This window comes from Abrus precatorius, unplaced genomic scaffold, assembly GCF_003935025.1.
Source record: "Abrus precatorius isolate BTA unplaced genomic scaffold, Abrus_2018 Scaffold3, whole genome shotgun sequence".
In the NCBI taxonomy this organism is placed as follows: Eukaryota; Viridiplantae; Streptophyta; class Magnoliopsida; order Fabales; family Fabaceae; genus Abrus; species Abrus precatorius.
The window spans coordinates 35553080-35574940 of record NW_020874373.1 but is presented as its reverse complement, the minus strand read 5'-3'; the positions used below and the strand labels follow the sequence as shown (position 1 = coordinate 35574940).

The 21861-nt window shown below is 31.6% G+C and overlaps 3 protein-coding genes and 1 non-coding gene across 6 annotated transcripts; 2 read left to right on the top strand and 2 right to left on the bottom strand.

The window, feature by feature from the left end:
* Positions 1-2253: 2253 nt before the first annotated feature.
* LOC113862906 (heat shock cognate 70 kDa protein 2-like) lies at positions 2254-5548 on the bottom strand. Of its 3 annotated transcripts, none has more exons than XM_027496198.1 (3): positions 5184-5548; positions 3534-4772; positions 2920-3368 (listed from the first exon to the last, which is right to left on the bottom strand). In XM_027496198.1, the coding sequence occupies exons 1-3, from the start codon at positions 5395-5397 to the stop codon at positions 3037-3039; spliced, it is 1785 nt and encodes a 594-aa protein (XP_027351999.1). In that variant the 5' UTR covers positions 5398-5548; the 3' UTR covers positions 2920-3036. The 3 variants fall into 3 exon arrangements, with proteins under 3 accessions (XP_027351998.1, XP_027351999.1, XP_027352000.1); XM_027496199.1 differs by having other exon boundaries at positions 2920-3420; positions 3808-4772; XM_027496197.1 differs by having other exon boundaries at positions 2254-4772; positions 5184-5533.
* Positions 5549-8919: 3371 nt separating this feature from the next.
* On the bottom strand, positions 8920-8992 carry TRNAR-CCG. The gene has a single exon. It is a non-coding gene; the product is annotated as a tRNA-Arg (tRNA).
* A 4054-nt stretch (positions 8993-13046) lies between these two features.
* Positions 13047-16554, top strand: LOC113862929 (ACT domain-containing protein ACR9). The gene is made up of 6 exons (XM_027496237.1): positions 13047-13309; positions 13605-13823; positions 13945-14050; positions 14983-15331; positions 15839-16123; positions 16221-16554. The coding sequence occupies exons 1-6, from the start codon at positions 13156-13158 to the stop codon at positions 16365-16367; spliced, it is 1260 nt and encodes a 419-aa protein (XP_027352038.1). The 5' UTR covers positions 13047-13155; the 3' UTR covers positions 16368-16554.
* Positions 16555-20891: 4337 nt separating this feature from the next.
* Positions 20892-21687, top strand: LOC113863610 (enoyl-CoA delta isomerase 1, peroxisomal). The gene has a single exon (XM_027497254.1). It carries the CDS (start codon positions 20892-20894, stop codon positions 21591-21593), a length of 702 nt encoding a protein of 233 aa, XP_027353055.1. The 3' UTR covers positions 21594-21687.
* Positions 21688-21861: the final 174 nt, after the last annotated feature.

The following is a 21861-nucleotide window of genomic DNA, read 5'->3' as shown; positions in this document are numbered from 1 at the left end:
ACAAATGAATATTTATATAAATAATAATTGTAAAAATATATCAAATGAATATTACAACTTACCTTATATAAATAATTTGAAACAATTGCCTTTCCTTTATCTCCTCCTACTCCTCCCAATGGAGATGAACTTTCAGATAATACTTGTGATGATGAACGATCCATATTGAAATGAGTTCTAATGTTGACATACTCGACATAAAGATTATACAACTTCATCTTAACTTCCTCCACTTTCTTTTCGCAGTTGTTTGGATCAATTTTGGAGTAAGTAAAAATCAAGAAATTAAGCTCTTTTGTTGGATCAAGAATAGCTACTAATGCCAAAACTATACTATACTCACTCCAATACTTGTCAAATTTTCTTTCATCTTCATTTGTCAAATATACATTCAAAAGATGTTAAATCCTCCATATTTCTCCAAAATATAGATTTGACGTAGGGTAAGAAGAACCTGAGAATAAGTTGGTAATATTGTAAAATGGCTACAAAAATTGATATATCAATTCTTCCCTTCTTCACTCATCATTATTAGGACACCATTTTCTATAATTAGTATCATATAATGCTAAGCTGTGAAAGGCACAATGATAATTGGTTGCACTTTCAAGCATTATATAAGTGGAGTTCCATCTTGTAATCACATCCAGTCTTAACTCAATTGTTGTATTTATCCCACCAACATCTTCAACACATTGAAAAAATTGTCTTGTTCTTGCCTCCGATGCTCTTACATAATTCACACTTTGTCTAATTTTATGTAATGCATCATGAGCTACTTTCAAGCCATCTTGAACTATTAGGTTTAAGATGTGAGCACAACATCTTATGTGAAAAAAACTCTCCATTAAGTAACAAATTATTAAACAATATTAAATGCTCTTTCAAAAAAATTTACATGTCATTTGAAGATGCATTGTCCAATGTGAGAGAAAAGACTTTTTTTTTCTATGCCCCAATCTTTCAAAAATTTCAATACCTTCAATGTCAATTCATGTCCAGTGTGTGGAGGTTTCATGTGACCAAATGCCAAAATTTTATTACTCAAATTCCAAGTTGAATTAACATAATGAGCTGTTAAAGAAATGAAACCATGATTGGTGCATACAGTCCAAACATCAAAAGTCAAGCAAACTCTCCTGGGAATACGAGCCAATTGCAATTTTAACTTCATTTTCTCCACTTCATAAGTTTTCAACACATCACCTTTAGCTGTGTTTCTACTAATAGAGATACAATCTTCATTTTAAAATGTTTTCAAGTAACATTTTCAGGTAATGGATGTGAAGAGATAAAGATGTTTGTCCTGTCCTAAGATCATAATCCAAAGGTATTGGAAAGAAGATTGCTCTATAGGGACTGTGATAATTTGAGAAATTATATTGTTTTATCTAATTATATTTCGTGTTGACCAAAGTTTATAAATGATTTCAACGTTAAATTTTAGAGCCTAAATACTTAAGCAAATTTAAAATTTTATGCAACTTTCGTGAGAAGAAAATATAAATTTTGTTTAATGATATTATCAAATTCATGAAAAAAATAAAATATTTTTTCATTTTATCTATTTTTGTTTATTCATTATAAATTTATTTATTTTAAAAGACGAAATTGAAGATGTTACATTGTTTTTATTATTTTTATACAAACACTTGGAAACATAAAACATAATAAAAAAAATTGATATTAATTTCATTTTTTTCAAAGAGAACTTTTGAGTTATTAATAAAATTAAAATTATTTTCTTAAATCATATAGACTTTAACCATTAGAAATAGACATGAAGGAATCAAGTTAAATTGCGGCACGGTGATAATAAGTTGAAATTTTTTCACTCAGTTAAAGATAAGGCGCTCTTAACCTTTTCCATGCTCAACTCAGGACTCAAAGAGTCTTCTTAATTTTTATTTTTTTTAGTTACATTCAATAAAAATGCAAAATAAAAAGAAAGGTTTATTGAGCTTAAATTAGAGGAATCGGTCAGATAAAGTACGAAAGGATCTCAGTCCTCAGTTCAAGTTCTTATATATATAGTGACCCTTCAAAATAGTTGTACGAAGCAAAAAGTAAAGCTAGTTTACAATTATTGGAGTGCTTGTTACACCTGGGTCAATACTTTTTTTTTTATCTCCCTAACATCTAGTTTGAGTGTAGTGCTCATTGATTGGTCTTATTCTCTTTGGGCCTCCTAGGCCCAAGTCTTCTTACTCTAGATCAACGTTTACCTCAGACGAACCATATTCATAACATAGAGGATAAATCATAAAATTGATATTTTTGTTTCCGAAGCACACAAACCATAGTTTCTTTTAGAAAAATCTATTCATTTTAATGGTGTTTCCAAACGAGAATTAAATAGACCCTAACATACCCCTTGTTAATTCAAAAGATTGCCTCAGCCAGTTCAACGTTGGTCTTGAATAAACTTTGATTCATATAACTTATTACTTCCTCAGCGGCCACAATTACACAAATATGGACCACAGTAGGAAAATCGTCCATGTAGGGTTCACATGTGAAATTCGCGAATGAAAGCTAGACGGTGGCAAATGCTATGCCAACGACTTGTACAGGGAACTAAATTGTGAATTTGACTTATGCCATTCCGTAATGACTACGCTTTAGTCGTCGACCGCAATTGCCCAAAATATACTCCCGTCCCGTCCAACTGCTAATATAGTACCGTGTGATCTCATTTCTATTTAATTATCATCAGCCCACGACAACAGTGGCTGTAAATATCAAAGATAAACAAATTATCTATCGATGAACAAATTTGAAAAATAACGGGAACGGCATTTGGCCATTAAAAAATTGTTTCCTTTGCCAAAAGATTTCAAACAGTTTCCCTTCCAGGTGTTCACCTGGATGTCACTATTTAACAAAGAGAACAGTATTAATGATGACAATAGCCCATACCCGAACAAAACCAAAATGTCGGCCGAACTTCTAAAACAAGTAAAAAAAAAAAAACTGAAAGGGCCCTGAAATGTAGTATAGATCCATCCACAAGCACACCTAAATCATCAAATAAATTTAATCAACTTCTTCGATCTTGGGCCCAGCACCACTGGATCCAGATGGCGGAGCATCATCATCCATACCTGCAGCCATGTCAGGAGCACCCCCACCCTGGTACATCTTCGCAATGATTGGGTTGCAAAGGCTCTCAAGCTCCTTCATCTTGTCCTCAAACTCATCCGCTTCAGCCAGCTGGTTACCATCCAACCACTGAATTGCATTTTCAATGGCATCTTCAATCTTCTTCTTGTCGTCAGCAGAAAGCTTGGAGCCAATCTTCTCATCTTTAATGGTGTTCCTCATGTTGTAAGCATAGTTCTCCAAGGCATTCTTTGCATCTACCTTCTTCTTGTGCTCCTCATCCTCAGCCTTGTACTTCTCTGCCTCTTGGACCATATTCTCAATCTCCTCCTTAGAGAGTCTACCCTTGTCGTTGGTAATGGTGATCTTGTTCTTCTGGCCAGTAGTCTTGTCCTCAGCAGAGACATTCAAGATACCATTGGCATCAATGTCGAAGCAAACAGTGATCTGAGGAACACCCCTAGGTGCTGGAGGAATGCCAGAGAGCTCAAATTTCCCCAACAAGTTGTTGTCCCTGGTTCTAGCTCTTTCACCTTCGTACACCTGGATCAAGACACCAGGCTGGTTGTCCGAGTAAGTAGAGAAAACTTGCTCCTTCTTGGTAGGAATAGTGGTGTTCCTTGGAATAAGGACAGTCATCACACCACCAGCGGTTTCCAAACCAAGAGAAAGTGGAGTAACATCCAGCAGCAAGAGATCTTGAACTTTCTCGTTACCCTCACCGCTCAATATAGCTGCCTGAACAGCAGCTCCATAAGCAACAGCCTCGTCGGGGTTGATGCTCTTGCAAAGCTCCTTGCCATTGAAGAAATCCTGCAACAACTGCTGCACCTTAGGAATTCTTGTAGATCCACCAACAAGGACAACATCATGGACAGTACTCTTGTCCATCTTGGCGTCCCTCAAACACTTCTCAACAGGCTCCATACACTTCCTGAAGAGATCCATGTTCATCTCCTCAAACCTGGCACGAGTGATTGTGGTGTAGAAGTCAACACCCTCGTAAAGAGAATCAATCTCAATTGTCGTCTGTGCAGTGGATGAAAGAGTCCTCTTAGCCCTTTCACAGGCAGTCCTCAACCTCCTAAGAGCCCTAGGATTTCCACTGATGTCCTTCTTATGCTTCCTCTTGAACTCCTGAACAAAATGGTTTACCATTCTGTTATCAAAGTCTTCACCTCCGAGATGGGTATCTCCAGCAGTGGCCTTAACTTCAAAAATACCCTCTTCAATGGTGAGAAGAGAGACATCAAAGGTACCACCACCAAGATCAAAGATCAACACGTTCTTCTCACCCACGCTAGTGGCCTTCTTGTCAAGACCATAAGCAATGGCAGCAGCAGTAGGTTCATTGATGATACGCATGACATTAAGACCAGCAATGACTCCAGCATCCTTTGTGGCTTGACGCTGGGAATCGTTGAAGTAAGCAGGAACAGTAACAACGGCATTCTTAACGGTGGAACCGAGATAAGCCTCAGCTATCTCACGCATCTTCATGAGGACCATAGATGAAATCTCCTCAGCAGCAAACTGCTTCTCCTCACCCTTGTAGTTAACCACAATCATGGGCTTGTCACCAGGTCCAGCAATCACCTTAAAAGGCCACAGCTTTATGTCGCTCTGTACGGAAGTATCAGTAAACCTCCTTCCGATCAAACGCTTAGCATCTGCCATCACAAATCCAAATAATCAATAAGCAAACTAACCATGGTAATAATAATAGTGCTGAACTTTAACACATTTATATTCCATCTATAAAAGAGACTAAATAACTCTCAAATAGCTGAACTATCACATAACAGTACTCAACTGATAGATTTCAACAAAAATGCGTGTGTTCCGGCAAAGCGATTTCAGAGAACAAGAGCAATAATACAGTATATTTAATATTTGAATAATAATAATAATAAGAAAAGTATTAATAAAATTATGAAGTATACATTACGATCAAATAGAGTCAATCCAGTAGCAAACAACAGATCCAGAAAACTAATATCATTCAAGACAAATTGCTATCCAATAAATTAAAGAAAAAAAAAAGAACGGTACTGAAGTGACGAAGAGGATGCAGATCTTACCAAAGACAGTGTTGGTGGGGTTCATGGCGACCTGGTTCTTGGCGGCATCACCGATCAAACGCTCGGAATCGGTGAACCCTACGTAAGAGGGCGTGGTTCTGTTACCTTGGTCGTTGGCGATGATTTCAACACGGTCATGCTGCCACACTCCGACGCAAGAGTAAGTGGTACCGAGATCGATACCGATAGCGGGACCGTCTCCTTTTCCGGCCATTGTTAGATCGGAGTCAACAGCTAAGAGAGATCTGAACTGTTAGGTTGGGTTTGCGAAGCGCAGCGGCGCAGAGAATAAGAGAAGACTGAAAAGAATGGTTACGTTGGGTTAGGGTGTAAAGAATGGTGTTTTTATATACGTGTTGAGGTGTTTTAGTGTTCTAGAATGTTCGCTTGGTTCCGTGGGAATGGGATGATACGATAGATGGCGTGGGAACGCCTCTTTTCTCTACTACGCTTCTGGTTGGTTCCAGAGGTTTCCTTACCTGCCAACTCGGATCGATGGATACACAATCGTAATTTATTTATAAATACAAATTTCAAATTGCCTAGTTGCTCTAAAAATAACAATCGTTAAGAGTATGTTTATTTTTTAAAAGAGTTTTTTTATAAAAAAAAAATTACATAAATGCAAATAAATATGCTCTAAATTTTTAATTTTATAATTTATATATTTCGATTAGCCAAAAATTTATTATCTAAAATCAATTAAGGGAATAGTTAATTTTAAAAAATAGACTTAAATAATTAGATTTTTTATTGAACAGTGAATTTTTTTAATTTGCAGCAAATTTGATGTAAATATATCGATATAGATAGATAATTATTATTAAAAAAAAGACTAATATTATAATTAGATGCATGTACATAGGCAATATATTATTTAGTTAATTAAAATGAACTTCATAGTTACGTTGAAGGATGTAAATTTAAATAAGTTGTGTGTGAATATTCATATAGAACATTAATTCTAAAGAGAAATTACCTAAAAATTCAAATTCAAATTCAAATTGCACTCCTATATAAAAGTTAGCCACTAAGCGGGAATGGCTACCTGTTTTGTTATTATTTATAAAGAAAGTGATATTATGATAAATTAAATTTTGAAAAATATTATCCTCGCCTATTAAAGATAATAAAATAATTTTAACTTAACAGTTTATCTAAAAGTAAATATGATTATTATATTTTTTATTTTAACTTTCATATAATAAATTAAAATATTTACATTCGAAAATAAGAGGATTTCTTCACATATTAATTAATATATAATCGATTCCTTATTATTTACTTATTTATATTTATATGCCTAAACAAATATCAATTTTTTATAAATAATAATTTTGCAAAAACAAGCTGCGAAGCTGAAACTAAATATGATCAGAAAATTTTATCGTGAAATTTGAGAACATTGGAAGCACTGAGGAATATTAACCATTATTAGTGTGACTTTTACAACAATGGACAATGACTAAAACCTCTACCAGAAACCAGTATCTCCCATTCTCTCCCAATCGGCACACCAACTCGCCTCTGACGCATGGAAGAAGAGATCATTGCTATGCTCTCAAGTCTCAATCAAAAGAAGGCATCATGTATATTTTCAAACAAACAAAATTACAACATGCATAAAACAAATTTATTTAAGGAATATATTACTCATTAGTCATCCATTTTTCTACAAATTGCTTAATCCCTCTTTTTCATTACAACTTAACAACAATTTCAACTAAACATAATTACTCTAGAGTAAATGAAAAACAAAATTCACGAAATCAAAAGCAAAACCTAGAGCAATGGAAATCTTTGCTCCAGCGTCTTCTAGCTGCTTCTTGACATCCCTAACCTCTTCCTTACCCCGTTTCTGAATTTCTTGGCCAACCCTTTAACCTCTTTGCTTCCTTCAAGGCCAGCCTCATCAATCCTCAAGCCTTTACTCACATCATTTGGTGTGCTCCTCGGCAAATCCTCAAGTACAACATCAAACTTTGTTTTTCCTTGGTGATCGCAATGGGGAGTAGCAGCCACCGCAAGGGGATCAAGGTAGTGCATGGAATTCCATTTTGTGGATCGCGGAGCAATGAAATGGCAGATGGTCCTCGGAAGAAGTTGGACATTGTGATTGTGGCATGGTTGAAAAGGAGTGGGTAGCAGGTTGTAGTTCACCTTGATGATTTCATGAAGAAACATAAGAGCCTAGGATTGTATGCCGCACTCATCAACGATTTGCTTCAAATTTCTGCACAACTCTTTTTGGTTTTCATTTTTGACATAATCAAACATCATCTAATTCATCCCTGTTGACCACTTCTGGCATTGGTTTATTCTCAGCCAACACAAAAAAAAGAAAAACGTATAATCAACTGCTGAAAAAGCAGTACTCAACTAAGCACAACCACTACTAGATTATTGCCTTGAAAAGTTTCCATTACCCCCTCCCACCTCCAAAAGAAATACAAAATTGTTTCTCCTCCCATCTCTGTTCCCTCTACTTCTTGCTCTGGACGCTTTGCTAGGCTTTTACAGAAGGAATAGAAAAAGGAAAGCTATAAAGGGATATTATAGTTATGCCCAAGATTTTTTTAGAGGGTTATTATATATTCTAAAGTATTCAATATATCTGTTATATAATTAAAACTTTAAAAGAAGAGAGATATAAAGGATAAAAAAAAGCTGGAGCAGAAAAATACATCAAGAATCCACAACAGTCAATGCATAAAACAGAGCACTACATCCTTGGGCAAGACATAATCTGAAGTGTAATACCCAAAAACATGACATGCATGGGCATATATCATCATTGAAAACATCAATTATATTTTGAATCCTTGCACAAGTTTGCATAAAAGTGTATATCGAAGGTTTGCTAGACAAGATGAGAAAATACCCCGCATCTAACAGGAAAGTATAGGCAAACAAATTATTGCCCAATTTCAACAATTTAGATTAGTTCGCTCCGCTCAGATTTTGAGTCAATGAACTTCACATTAACTTGACATAAACAAAGTGCATTAATTTTGTTTGATAACTTGCATTAAATCTCAACCAAGTATACCTAGATCCCTAAGCTCTATAATGTATTCATTTCAGGGTACAAAAAAAAGACATTAAAAGTAAAGAAAATGCTAACTAGTGCTCTAATGATAAGTCCTAACGTGATTTCTACTAAAAATTTACTATTAATTGATTTCTTCAACCAACGTCTTTAAAGAAATGGAATTTGCCCAATTTCTTAAGAACTTTGCATTTAACAATGCACCCATGGTACCGCAGCAGGAATCTATCGTCCTTACACATGCTACTTAAATTAAGACACAAAGCTACAAATATGAACAACCAAACAATTAATAACAATAATAAACGCAAAATGAACAAAACTTTGCAGTTCAACGAAAAAAAATTAAATGAGAATTAGGTAAAACCGAAACTTAAGACATAATGAAGGCAAACCATAAGCATAAAAGTAATAATAATACCGAAAATGAGGAAAAATTATAAAATTTCAAAATAAAACACGTAGCTAAAAACGTGACCAAACAAACAAATACTAACAATAATACATGCAAAATGGATAACACTTAGCAGTTTAAAAAAATCAAATACTAAGAATCAAGGAAAAACGAAATTTCAAACACGATGAAAGCAAACCATGAGCATAAAAGTAATAACAAAACATAAAATGAGGAAAAATCATAAAATTTCAATACACTGCCTACAACAGCAACAATTTTAAAAGAAGAAACGATCGCAGTGGGATTCGAACCCACGACCTTTAGATCCGGAGTCTAACGCGATATCCACTCCGCTATGCGATCATTTGTAAGAAAGAGATGAATCGAAACTTAGATATCGAGGCATAAACCGAACCCATGAGAAGGAACATTAACCACATTCACTTTTTTTTCAATTAAAAAAAAAATCATCGATGGTGAAATCATGACGATGATTAATAGAAGCAAAAACAAGAAGCGCGTGCCCTAGAACTCAAAATTGAAATCAAGAACAGCGAGAGAAAAGATTGAAGCGAAGGATCGCTTACCTTATGGCATCGGATCAGACAGGAAAAATCCAAAAACGTGGATCGGTTCTCATTACCTATAGCAACGAGTTCGAGAAGACGATCTCTTCATCCTTCTATGTCATGTGTTTCTTTCACTGAAAAAACCGAGAAACCAGAACCGGGTTTTGTTCTTATTACGTTTGTTGTTTTCTTGTTCCTGCAGTTAGCGATGTGCCCCACGTTTTCGGGCCCACTGAAAATTGGGCTTAGCCCATTTTAAATGCCGGCCTGGACCACATTATAAGATGAAGGAAAAACAAAACCTTTATTTTGCTTCTTGAACTTTATTTTGGGAGATCAAATTTAAATAAAAACAAATTATTAATTTTATCGAAAATAAATATAGGATAAAACTTTTAAAAATTCAGTTTCATGCATGTGTGGAAACTCCTCTTTCTTTATAAGAATTGTTTTGAGTACATTGTTCAACGTTTTGAAATAACGTATATATAATATTATATTGTTTATCTTTTTTTTAAAATGAGCTAATATTTTTACATTAATATAAGTTTAAAAATTCTTATATTTAATTTGAGTATTTAATTTAACTTATATTTTATGAGTTATAATTTATTAATTTGCTGAATATTAAATGTGAAAATTTTGTTGATTAAGTAAATAAACACTTTGAACTTCTTTTATAAAATTTTGTTGATTGAGCCAATAAACACTTCCAATTTTTTGTAATGCTCTTTTAGAAAATTGTGATCAAATTGAAGATGGTTGGTAGCATTTGTGGTAATCTTAGTCAAGTGGATTTATGATAGAGTTAAACTTGATTAGGTTGAATTATGGCTAGTCAACATCCAGCTTGATTGTGTAAGGATCACTGAAATGCAATAGGTTAAGCATATATCTCTCGTTTTCAAGGAGACAAATTATCATTTTCAATGATTTGTCTTTTTGCAATCAAATTGTTCTCTTAATAGACCAAGTTGGTCAATTATTATTTGGCAACCCTAATGATAACCTCAGCTTCGTTTAAACTATAAATTAATAAGTTGGATAATATATTAATTTCATATTATCAATTATTTCCGTTTCTATATTACTTTTTTGAACAAAACAATGCGACAAATATCTAATTACTATGTGATGTTTTCTTTTATTTTCTTTTAATGGGCACACAAGTTGCAATTTTAGCTCTCCATGACGTAAAAGTTAAACATCATTAAGGCCACTTCAAGGTTTGTGTTGGGCAACTAATATCACAGTAAATTCATTGCATGTACTACTAATAGTAATAACAACTGGTATATATAAATTTTCTGTCATATAAAAATAAAATTATTTATGCAGTTTTGTACTAATTCAATTATGCAGTTGTTATAAGTTTTTCTCTGTCTTTTTTATTGTTTTTATTTGTGTTTTTCTTTTATCACGTTGTTGATAATGACACGTACACTTTATCATTTGATTATTGACTTGTGCTGATTTTTTTTGGCACTTTTGGGAAAAGTATTTATGGTGCTTAAATGTGGTTATTTTTTTCTTAGCAGTGGGATGCAAGTATTCAATTAGCAATTGAAAATGTTTCGAGAAATGAAAGTAATATACTTTCTCTAATACATCATTTATTAAAAAATAAAAAAATAAAAAAAGAACAATAATTTAAGAATAAAAAAAGTGAGACTATATAATTTTTACAACTTTCAATAAAATGAGCTAGTTTAATAGTTTTTACTTTTCAAACTAATTTTTGGGAGAAAAAATCACCTAAAAAAAAACAATAAATGAAATAAAAAATGTGGCCAGACAGTGTACTGAGGTGAGGTGGACATGACATGAAAACCTCTCAACTTTAGGCCCACTGAACACTACAAATGTGCTGCCAAATTCCACTCTCCACCAATAAAAATACCACATAAACAGTGTATATATAAAATATAAAAGAAAAGTTATGACCAAAAACTAAAAAACTCAATGAATGTTAAATAGTGTTTTTATAGTTTTTTCACAGGATTAAGTAAAAAGTATTAATTTCTTGTGTTTTCAAGAATTTTTAAAATTGACAGAGCGTTATGTAATCTCTCTAAATGCAATTTCTTTAATATTATAAAAATTAAGAATATTTATTTATTTTAAATAAATTACTAATTACGTTATGTAACAGAATATAAAATACTTTTCGTCTTTGTTACTAACTCTATTATGTAACATAACATAAAATATCTCTCATCTCAAATAATATAGTAAAATTTACTCTTTTCTTTATATGACTCTGCTTTTTGTTCTTAGGTACGTGTGAGCCAACTTATAAGCAAATTAATTTAAATATGAATTTTAAAAATATTGTATATTAAAATAAGAGATTAAAAAGTATAAAATTATGATATTTAGTCACTTTTAAAATAAAACTATTTAATTTCATTTTTTTAACTTCAAATAAAATCTCACATTTTATAAAAAATTATCAAAATTTTGAATTTTCATATTTTTGTAACTTTTTGCTTGGTATATATTATTTTAAATACCACATAATAAAAGTTTAACTTCTTTTTTTTCATTTAAAATATTAAAAATAATACGAACTCTCAGTGAGCTACTTTTTTTCATATGATTTTTATTTTTTAAAATACAAAAATATAGATTTTTTACAAAATTACAAGAATATAGAATTCAAAAATTATTATTGACAATTTTTAATGCAATACAAATATTTAGAAATAAAAAAAATACAACAGTAATAAAAGTTTAAAAGTCGTCAATAGTGATTTTATAAAAAAAATATTAAAAAAAATTAAAAGTCACTAATGATAATTTTTAAAAAATAATTAAATATTTAAAAAGTATATTAAAAGTCGTCAATAGTAATTTTTGACTAAAAATTACTAATGACGATTTTTTAAAAAAAATCATATTTCTGTAATTTTGTAAAAATTTCATATTTTTTGAATTTTTTTAAAAAAATTCATATATAAAAAAATGTTTCGCTCTCAGTGTATTGATAAGTTAATACTGGTTTTATTTTATTAATTGTTCATGCTGTTAACTAAATCGATATAAAGTAAATATTAAATTTATCTTTCCAAGTGTTATTTTGATAACATTTTAAGGATTAATTTCGTAACATACTCATCAGAAAAATATATTTTACGTAACATTATTGCCTTTTTGTTTAATTATAGTATCAAGATTATTTAAAATGATAATTAATTCTGTTAATTTAGTTGGGGGGAAAAACCAAGCACTTGCATTAAAATTAAAACGCCGAGTACGTCATTCATTGTTAAGTGACAAATTTAAGACATTTATTATTAAGCTTTAGATTATCAGATCATTTATTTCAAGATCTGGATAGTTACCATATTAATTTTTAAAATTAGTTTTTAATATTTAAAATATTACTATAATAATTCTTAAAAAGAATCAAAGTGTAGCAAAAATTTAACTCAATGACAAATTAAATTCTTACTAAATTAATATTCATGTAACAAAAAAAATGACAAAAAATTTTAATTTTGTGACATAAATTTTAAAAAATTAACTGTTGCGAAGATGTAAACGTTTGAAGCGTTAATTTGATAATTTAGATATTTTAAATTATCTAAAATATGACACGTTTATCTTTAAAAGACTTTTTTCATACAAATTATATACAATATTTTTAAAAATAACAAAAAAGCTATGTAAATAAATTAAACACGTATTTTAAAATTAATCGAGTCTTAATGTAATTTCCATTAATGTCGACAAAGGTCTTTATAATTATCGCATAAAACGGAAAATAGAAAACAAAAAACAATTACAGGTACATATATTTTACCTTATCTATATATGCAATGCAAATTCACACACTTTCATAGATTTCATTCAAGTTTTGTACCTCACCAACCCCGAAGGCCGGAGCCACCATTTTGAGCTCCGGCAATGCGGTTTCCGGTGGCAATAGTCCTCTGAACCCAACACTTCTCAGTGATGGGTATACCATGGGACGACGTCGTTGTGATCCAACAGGGGAAGGACCCCAAGGAGTCCTCCATCGTCACCGTCAATTGCCCCGACAAGGCTGGTCTTGGCTGTGATCTTTGCAGAATCATCCTCGAATTCGGTCTCCGCATTACCAGAGCTGGTATCTCACTTTTTCCATCTGGGTTTCTTCTTTTTTCAATAAAAGTCAAATATTTATCCATTTTACTCTTAGATGTGCTCTCTCTCTCTCTCTCTCTTTTCTCTTCCTCATTTTACTTGCAAAATTTGTTTTTTCATGACCCTTTTTTGCATTGTCCAAAAAAGCGTCTTTTAAAAAAAAAAATAAAAATTCTCTGTGGTGCAGAATTACATAGTTTTTCAAGTTTAGTTCGTTCATTATTTGGAGGCGTGTTTTGATGATGTTGTTTTTGTTGTGGCTGTGGATGGTGATGTAGATATTTCAACGGATGGAAGATGGTGCTACATCGTGTATTGGGTTGTTCCACATCCTGCATCGCTCAAAGTTGATTGGGAAAGCTTGAAGACTCGGCTACTTTCAGCTTGTCCTTCATGTTTATTTTCCTATCACTTCAATAAACAGTCTACAAGTCCTTCACTGCCTCCGATTTATCTGTTGAAGGTTTGGTGTGTTGATCAAAAAGGGTTGCTACATGGTAACTACTAAGTAACTAGTTTTGTTATTAGCACTTGCCTGTTACTACTGTTTTGTTCTCTCTTTTGGTTACTACCTCACGTGGAATACATTTTTTTACTCTTTGTTTTCTCCCTTTGTAGATATTAATGAAATCCTATGTAACCTTCAACTTACTATTCAGAGAGTGAAAGCGATGCCAACCCCAGATGGCAGGGTATTAGACATGTTCTTTATCACCGATGGCGTGTAAGTATTAATTTCTTGCTCATACATCGTAAGATTCAGCTTGTATTTAGCATCTGATGGATGTTTTTCTTTACTCCGTTCAATCTATTTAGAGTTTTCTACATCATATGTCTTGAAAGTCTGAAGTCAATATGAAGCTTGTTTGGAAGATTAGTCTTTGATTCATATACGAACGAAAGTAAAATTAGGATCAGAATTTGTGATAATATTCCTATGGGTTAGGCGTTAGTTCCTCTTTATCTTCTGAATATGTAAATAATATGCGTGGCTTTTTAAGATCAACATGTTTGGACGACAAATTAGCCTTTTTTTTTTATCTTATCTCTCTATTTGCAATACCATCTGGTATGTGATGATCTGGGGATGTGAGAAATGGAGTTGATCACTGAATGAATTTACGGTACAACTGCTAGTTGACACCTCGGATTGAATCATGTGAGTCGAGATTCAAGAATATGATGCTAAAGGAATAGAATAATTCTGGTCATAATATTGTTGCTGCACTTGATTGATTCAATAATATGTTGCTGGTAAAAGGATTAAGGACAGTATGGTTTGAAAACTCAGGAGATATTGATATTTATGCTCTAATTTAAAATGAGCCGAGCTAGACATTAAAGTCAGCAATAAAACTTATATTTGTTGATATGGTTTGGATTTTTCACAACCAGAAAGGCCAATTACAGCGTCACAGAATATATGCATGCCTTGCCAATTGTCATTGACTCGTTGTTTTGCCCCCTTAAATCATTGCATATGCTCAATTATTTCATGTTTCACTTTAATTCTGGTAAAGATAATTCCAAATGATAGAAATCTTGATTTGGATGGAATAATACAAGGTAATCATCTGTCTGCACCAGCATTTTGTAGGTAGCTAGCGGCATATGCTATTATGTGATATTTTGTGATTTTTTTAACAATGGAAACAGGGAATTGCTCCACACAAAAAAGAGGCAAGATTATGTATGTAATTATGTGATGGATGCTTTAGGAGAGAGGTGTATCTCCAGTGAACTTCAGTTGGCTGGGCCTGAATACAGACAGTTGCAGGGGTTTTCTTCTCTTCCACCAGCTTTTGCTGAAGAATTATTTAGTGCTGAACTGTTAGACAAAGTTTCTTTGCATCCTCTCAGCCAAGATATGACAACACTGAAGACACCTACCGTTATGGTGGATAACTCATTGAGCCCGGCTCATACCCTGCTTCAGATACAGTGTGTTGACCAGAAAGGCTTGTGTTACGACATTATGAGGATTTCTAAGGACTCTGATATTAAGGTACTCTGTCCTGAGTTATTATCACCTTGTCATTTATGCATGCAAGTGGCCTTTTGCTTTTCCCCTAGTGAACCATACTTACATCAAACTGAATCAAAGGAAGTAAAACAGAGAGTAAACAATTTGAAACTTGGTGGTAAAGTCTGAGTCTGACAGTAATTACTTCTCAGTTTGGACTTGATTATTCCCATGCCTTTCACAGTTTTACTTCCATTTGAATTAAATGTTTTTTTTTTTCATTCCCATTGCTTTGCTTTCGGTCTTAGCTTTGTCACTCTTGACAACTATTCATAATTATTAAAGAGAAACAAATAACTTGCTTTGAATTTTGTTCTCACATTTTCTGAGCTGTTTTTTTCTTTTAATCTCTTATTATCTATTGATTTCAATCTGCTCAATCATTCTTGGATTCATTTTTCACATACAATTTCTACCATATATTTTTATTTAGATAAATTCTTCTTTGGAATTAGTGTATTTATTAATCATTACATCTTGCTCAATCAGGTTGCTTTTGGTCGATTCTCTTCTGGTGTGAAAGGCTTTCAAAACATAGACTTATTTATCCAGCAAAAAGATGGGAAAAAGATCATAGATCCTGAAAGTCAGAAAACTTTGTGTTCTTGCTTAAAAGAAGAGATGCTTCATCCATTGCGGGTGATTATAGTGAACCGCGGTCCAGATACTGAACTTTTAGTAGCCAATCCTGTAGAGCTGAGTGGAAAGGGAAGGCCCCGTGTATTCTATGATGTTACATTGGCTTTAAAAGCATTGGGAGTGTTCATTTTCTCAGTAAGTTTTTAAATTAAAGCTTTTGTTAAAAATTTTGGATGTTCTTTGAAGAAACCTTATAAATAAAATATCTTTTTCACTTAATATCTTACTGTAGGCTGAAGTTGTTAGACATTCAACACAAGAACGCCAATGGGAAGTGTATAGATTTTTGTTGGATGAAAGCCGTGAATTTCCATTGAACAGAAGCCAAGCAAGAAGTAAGATTGTGGACAAAGTTAGAAGAACTTTGATGGGGTGGTAATGTATCAGATGAGAAGCAGTGAAGTACTATTAGTGCAGTTTGCCTTTTAATGCCTTCCCTTTATGTTTAATCTCAACTTGGTTTAGTGTTTAAATATGGCCTAGTTATCAGGGGTATCTAGTTAACGACAATCATGTAATATTTGCATTTTGTAAATTATCTTATGTTCTTTTTATTTGGTTTTAGTGAAAAAATTTCAGTACTTTGGTTTCTTGTTCAACACCTAGGCCAGAGGATAACTTTCTTTGGCAAATTTAGATGCCTTGAATTCAATACCAACGAACTGGATTTCCTACTCTTCTTCATCCCTTGAGGCTCTTCTTTTATTCAATGAGTATCTTCTAGTCGAGGGTATTTTTTCATTTTAAAATATTGGTGATTGAAGACGAGATTTCATAATGAAATATTAACACAGAGAGAGTCATATACAATATGTTTTAATACAAAACTTTTCTATTAAAAGGAGTAAAAAGGCTAACACGATAAATCCTCCCATGTGATGTTTACATGCTATTACAATTTGTTTTCATTTATTTTAACAAATTTTGTGAATCTTTTAACTTTGATATATTATCGAGATAAAAATTTTACAATATTAATTAAAAAATGTAAATATATCGTTTAAAATAATTATTATAAAAATTACCAAATACATGACAATATAAAATTTTTTACAAGTATATTACAATAAAATTCATTTTTTATGAAAAATGGTTACAATTTTTTTACTTTATATATTTAGGTGAAAATCGGCCTTCATATACTACAAAATTGATTTTTTGGTAAAAGTTACTTTAATCAATTCCACAAATAAAATAATAAATACTTTATTCTATTATAAAAATTCAAAAAATGATATGAATATTTTATTCTATTTTCGAGTTGCCCTTGTTATCCTATTCAATAATACAAACAAAGAAATTAAGCATCTAATAAGGAGTTGAGTTATAATAGTTTGTAATCAATTATGTAATTTCTTTAGTTTTTAAACATTTGAGAGAAATTAGAGACTGGGGTGAAAAACGATACTATGACTGTTTGATCATATTAATATATCATTTTTTTGTTACACTATCCTGTTTGATCATATTAACATATTATTCTTTCGTTACACTACACATCGATTAATAGTCGATAAAGTTAGTAGTATTTGTAACTATAGAAGAAGTTGCGTCAATAAGAGATATAATTGTCGTCATAATTCAATATTACATTATTTTGTTAAATATACTCTTAATTAAGTGTTATATCTTGATATCATATGTTTGTGGTCACGTGTTATTAGCTCAATAGTCATTTTTCAAATTTTCAAAAGATATGAACTACTCAATTGATTTCTCTCAAGTGGAAAAATGTTTGAATTTTCTATAAAAATTATTATGAGTTACAATCAATTATGATTTTGTTATTTTGTCAAAAAATGGGCTAATATTGTGATATATTTAATAATGCTTAAGTCCATTAATAATGTGATCAATTACTTATGTCTTTTGGATACTTAATATTGATTTATGTGAGATATAATATGGGCTTAATCTCTAGATTTGCGATGAAAAATGCCTAAAATTATACAGTGACTAAGTCTTTCTGCTGTCACAAAAATACAATTCATTAATCTCTAGATTTGTCCCATTGAGAATCTAGGTTATGGACACCGTAATCTACTAAGAATCACTAAAATAAGTAGGCATATTAACAACTTCATTCTTTACAGGAATTTCCATATATGCCTATGTAATCTCCTGCATCTTTGTGAGGATCATAGATGATATTTCCTCAAGTGAAATGTGTTTCTCCCAACCTTTGTACTCACCAACTGTCATGTGTTGCTAAGAGTTGGTAAAACCTATGCAAATATAATATTATATATTTTAAATAGACACGCTACATAAATTGTGGTCACAAAAATAAAAAGATTAATTAAGAATTTTGGTCACTTCAATAGTCCAATTATCTCTACTCGGTAATGTTGCTCTTACCATATTGTCATGAGTAAGTTGTCATGGTCAAGTCTATTCCCACTGTGCATTTTTCCGCCATAATCTTCAAATAAAACTAGATAAAGGATGAAGTCTAAGAAGAAATACACCTACCAATCAACTTCTTAGGATCTTCAAAGGTTTCAAGAATTATGGTCACTCGTTTGTCTTCTCAAAAGTCTACAAATTGCATTTTTTTAAACGAGACTATAGAGAAATAAATTTTACCAAAAATAGTGTTATGATAATTCCAGTTTGGCTCTTTGCAACATCACCGATCAGCTTTTCATTGTTGTTGAAAACAACAAAGAAAGGCTTGGTGTTGTTGTCTTCATTATTGTAGATTATTCACTTAGTAATGTTGTTTTTACTATATTGCCACGCATGAGTAAGTTGTCATGGTCAAGTCTATTTTCACATTTTTCTGTCATGATATTCAAATGAAATTAGATAAAGGATGAAGTCTAGGAAAAAATACAGCATGAGCCTAATACATGTTAATTAAATCATGATTTGAATAGTAACCTATCTTTTGAACTGTAAATCATAGAAAATAATAAATATTTATATTTTATAATTAAATACTCCATTTTATAACTAATAAAATAAAATATAGTATAAATATTTAAGTTACATCAACTATGATGACAAAAAAAAAATTATAACTATATAAATCATTCATAAATTAAAGAATCATAACATAAAACATAAAATTTTATTTAAAATCTAAAACATTATATATATATATATATATATATATATATAACATCATGAATAAGCAAAGTAATCTTAAAATCATAAATAACATTTAATAAAATTTAATTAAAAATATATGATAACTTATAAAAATTATAACTCTATACAAAATGCAACTTTTACATTTTTTTAAATAATATAAATTTTTATTTAAAAAAGGAAAAGAATAACATTTTTTTTATTGATAATTATGACTAGCTTGTTCACACGGCACAGTCTTAACGCTCAGCAGTCATTAATCGTTCTAATTAAATTTTATCGTTTGCTATACCAAAATCCAAGTGGTTAAATTAAAAATGTAAGACATACATCTTAAGATTTGGTTCTTGAAACAGCAAACAAAACTCAACTCTGAATTTTTGTGGACTCTTCTTATTACGATCTTGAAATATGTAAGTGTCTTGAAGTAAAAAAAAATAGAAAAAAAATAAGAGAAGTTAATCTTTCTGGACTCTTTATTTTCAAAAATACTTTGAAACAATTTTGAATAACAGTTAGACATTTTAATAATAATCAAAAGAAAAAGAGAGATCCTAAATAGTTTTCATGACGGTTAAGCTTTTATTGGTACTGTAAATAATATTATTTAATAAATAGTATTTTTTCTAAAAAATATTTTTATTTTGATTTTTTAAAAATAATTAAATAACATAAAAATATGAAGATATTAATATAAGCTATATAAATAATTTAAAACATATGAAGATATTCTTTATTTAATATTAAAAATTAAAGTCACTGGTATAATTTTGAAAAAAAATTGCTTAAAATTTAAAATATTGGTGATTGAAGATGAAATTTCACAACGAAATATTAACACTCAGATAAATACGTATAATATGTTTTAAGGCAAAAATTTTCTATTAACATTGAAAACTCAAGGTTCTAAGGTATAACACAAAACTTTTCTATTAACAAGAGTAAAAAGATTAACACGGTAAATCATCTCGTGATGTCTACATGCCATTACAGTTTTTTTTTTTTTTTTTTTTAACAAATTTTGTGAATATTTTAAGTTTAACTGTGATGTATTATTGAGATAAAATTTTTACAATGTTAATAATTAAGCAATATATCTTTTAAAATTGTTATTATGAAAATCAACAGTTAATGATACAATGATTGATAATATAATTTTTTTTACAACTACACTACAACAAAATTCATTTTTTTTATGAAATATGGTTACAAAATTTTACTTTTTACTTTATAAATTCAAGTGAAAATAGACCTTCATATCCTATAAAACTAAATTAATGTAAAGTTATTTTCATTAATTTCACCGATAAAATAAAAAATATTTTATTTTATTATAAAAATTCAAATAATAATATGAATATTTTATTTTATTTACAAGTCGCCAATGTTGTCGTATTCAATCATTCAAACAAAGACAAAGGTTAACAATTTAAAAGTATCTTATATGACTCGTACATTTTTTCAAAAGTCAAAATACTTATTTTATAAATTAATAATAATTTAAAAATTATTTTAACTTTGAAAAAACGGCTAATCATAAAAAATAAATAAAATATGCGTTGAGAAAATATTGTGAGTATTTTTTGTCTAAATAAATTTTAGAATTAATAACATTTATACTTGTTAAAATTTAATAAAATTTTCCATGACACTCTTTTTTTTTTTTTTTTTTTTTACTTTGACCTCTTATTAATTTGTATATTGTATAAAAAAAGGTGGTGGAGTGTACTTCCAAATGTGAAGCTACATTGTGATCATGTTAGTAGAAAAATTAAACGTTGATAATAAGAGTTGACTTAACCATTGGAAGATGTGCACCTTGGAGAAAAGAGGCAACATCTTCATTCTAACACTCACCGGCGATGACGAACACCGTCTTAACCCTACGCTCCTCAATTCCATTCAATCCTCCCTCCGCCGCCTCCGCCAAGAAGCCACCGCCTCCTCCGTCCTCATCACCACCGCCCACGGCAAATTCTTCTCCAACGGCTATGACGTCGCCTGGGCTCAATCCTGCACTGACCGCATGATCCTCATGGACTCTCTCCTCCGCTCAATCGTCTCCGATCTCCTCTCCCTCCCCATGCCTACCATCGCCGCCGTCACGGGCCACGCCTCCGCCGCCGGTTACACCCTCGCCCTCGCTCACGACTACGTCCTCATGCGCAGCGATAGAGGATTCCTCTACATGAGCGAGCTCGATATCAACTTCGTAATTCCCTCGTGGTTCGTCGCAATCATCGACGCCAAGGTCGGCTCCCCCGCGGCTCGGCGCCAGATCGTCATGCAGGCAGCTAAGCTCACGGCTAAGGAGGCGCTTCGGCTCGGCGTCATCGACTCGGCTCACGACACCGCCGACCAGACTGTTGAGGCTGCGCTGGCTTTAGGCGCTGATTTGGTGAAGAGAGGATGGGATGGACACGTGTACGCCAAAAATCGGAAGCGCTTTTTGGGCCGTGTGATTCAAGCCGTGGAAGACACTTCCGAGAGAAACATTTCCTCGCGCCTTTAATTGGGCCTGTTAATTTTTTATTTTGTTGGGCTCTATCAAGTCCAACACCTCAGTTCAGTGATATTTACTGTGTAACGTAGCTTTTTAAGCGATGTTGGGCCTTTTGAAATAATACTACATGTAACGGTTACATTTGACAAGCTTTTGTTATTTTAGTTGAATGGAGTAAATGTGTTACTCTTGACTAATAAATAAATAAATAAAAATTCTAGTGAATACATCCTAAAGCATTAGTAAGGTATAAACATCAGTTATTGTATTTGAAGTT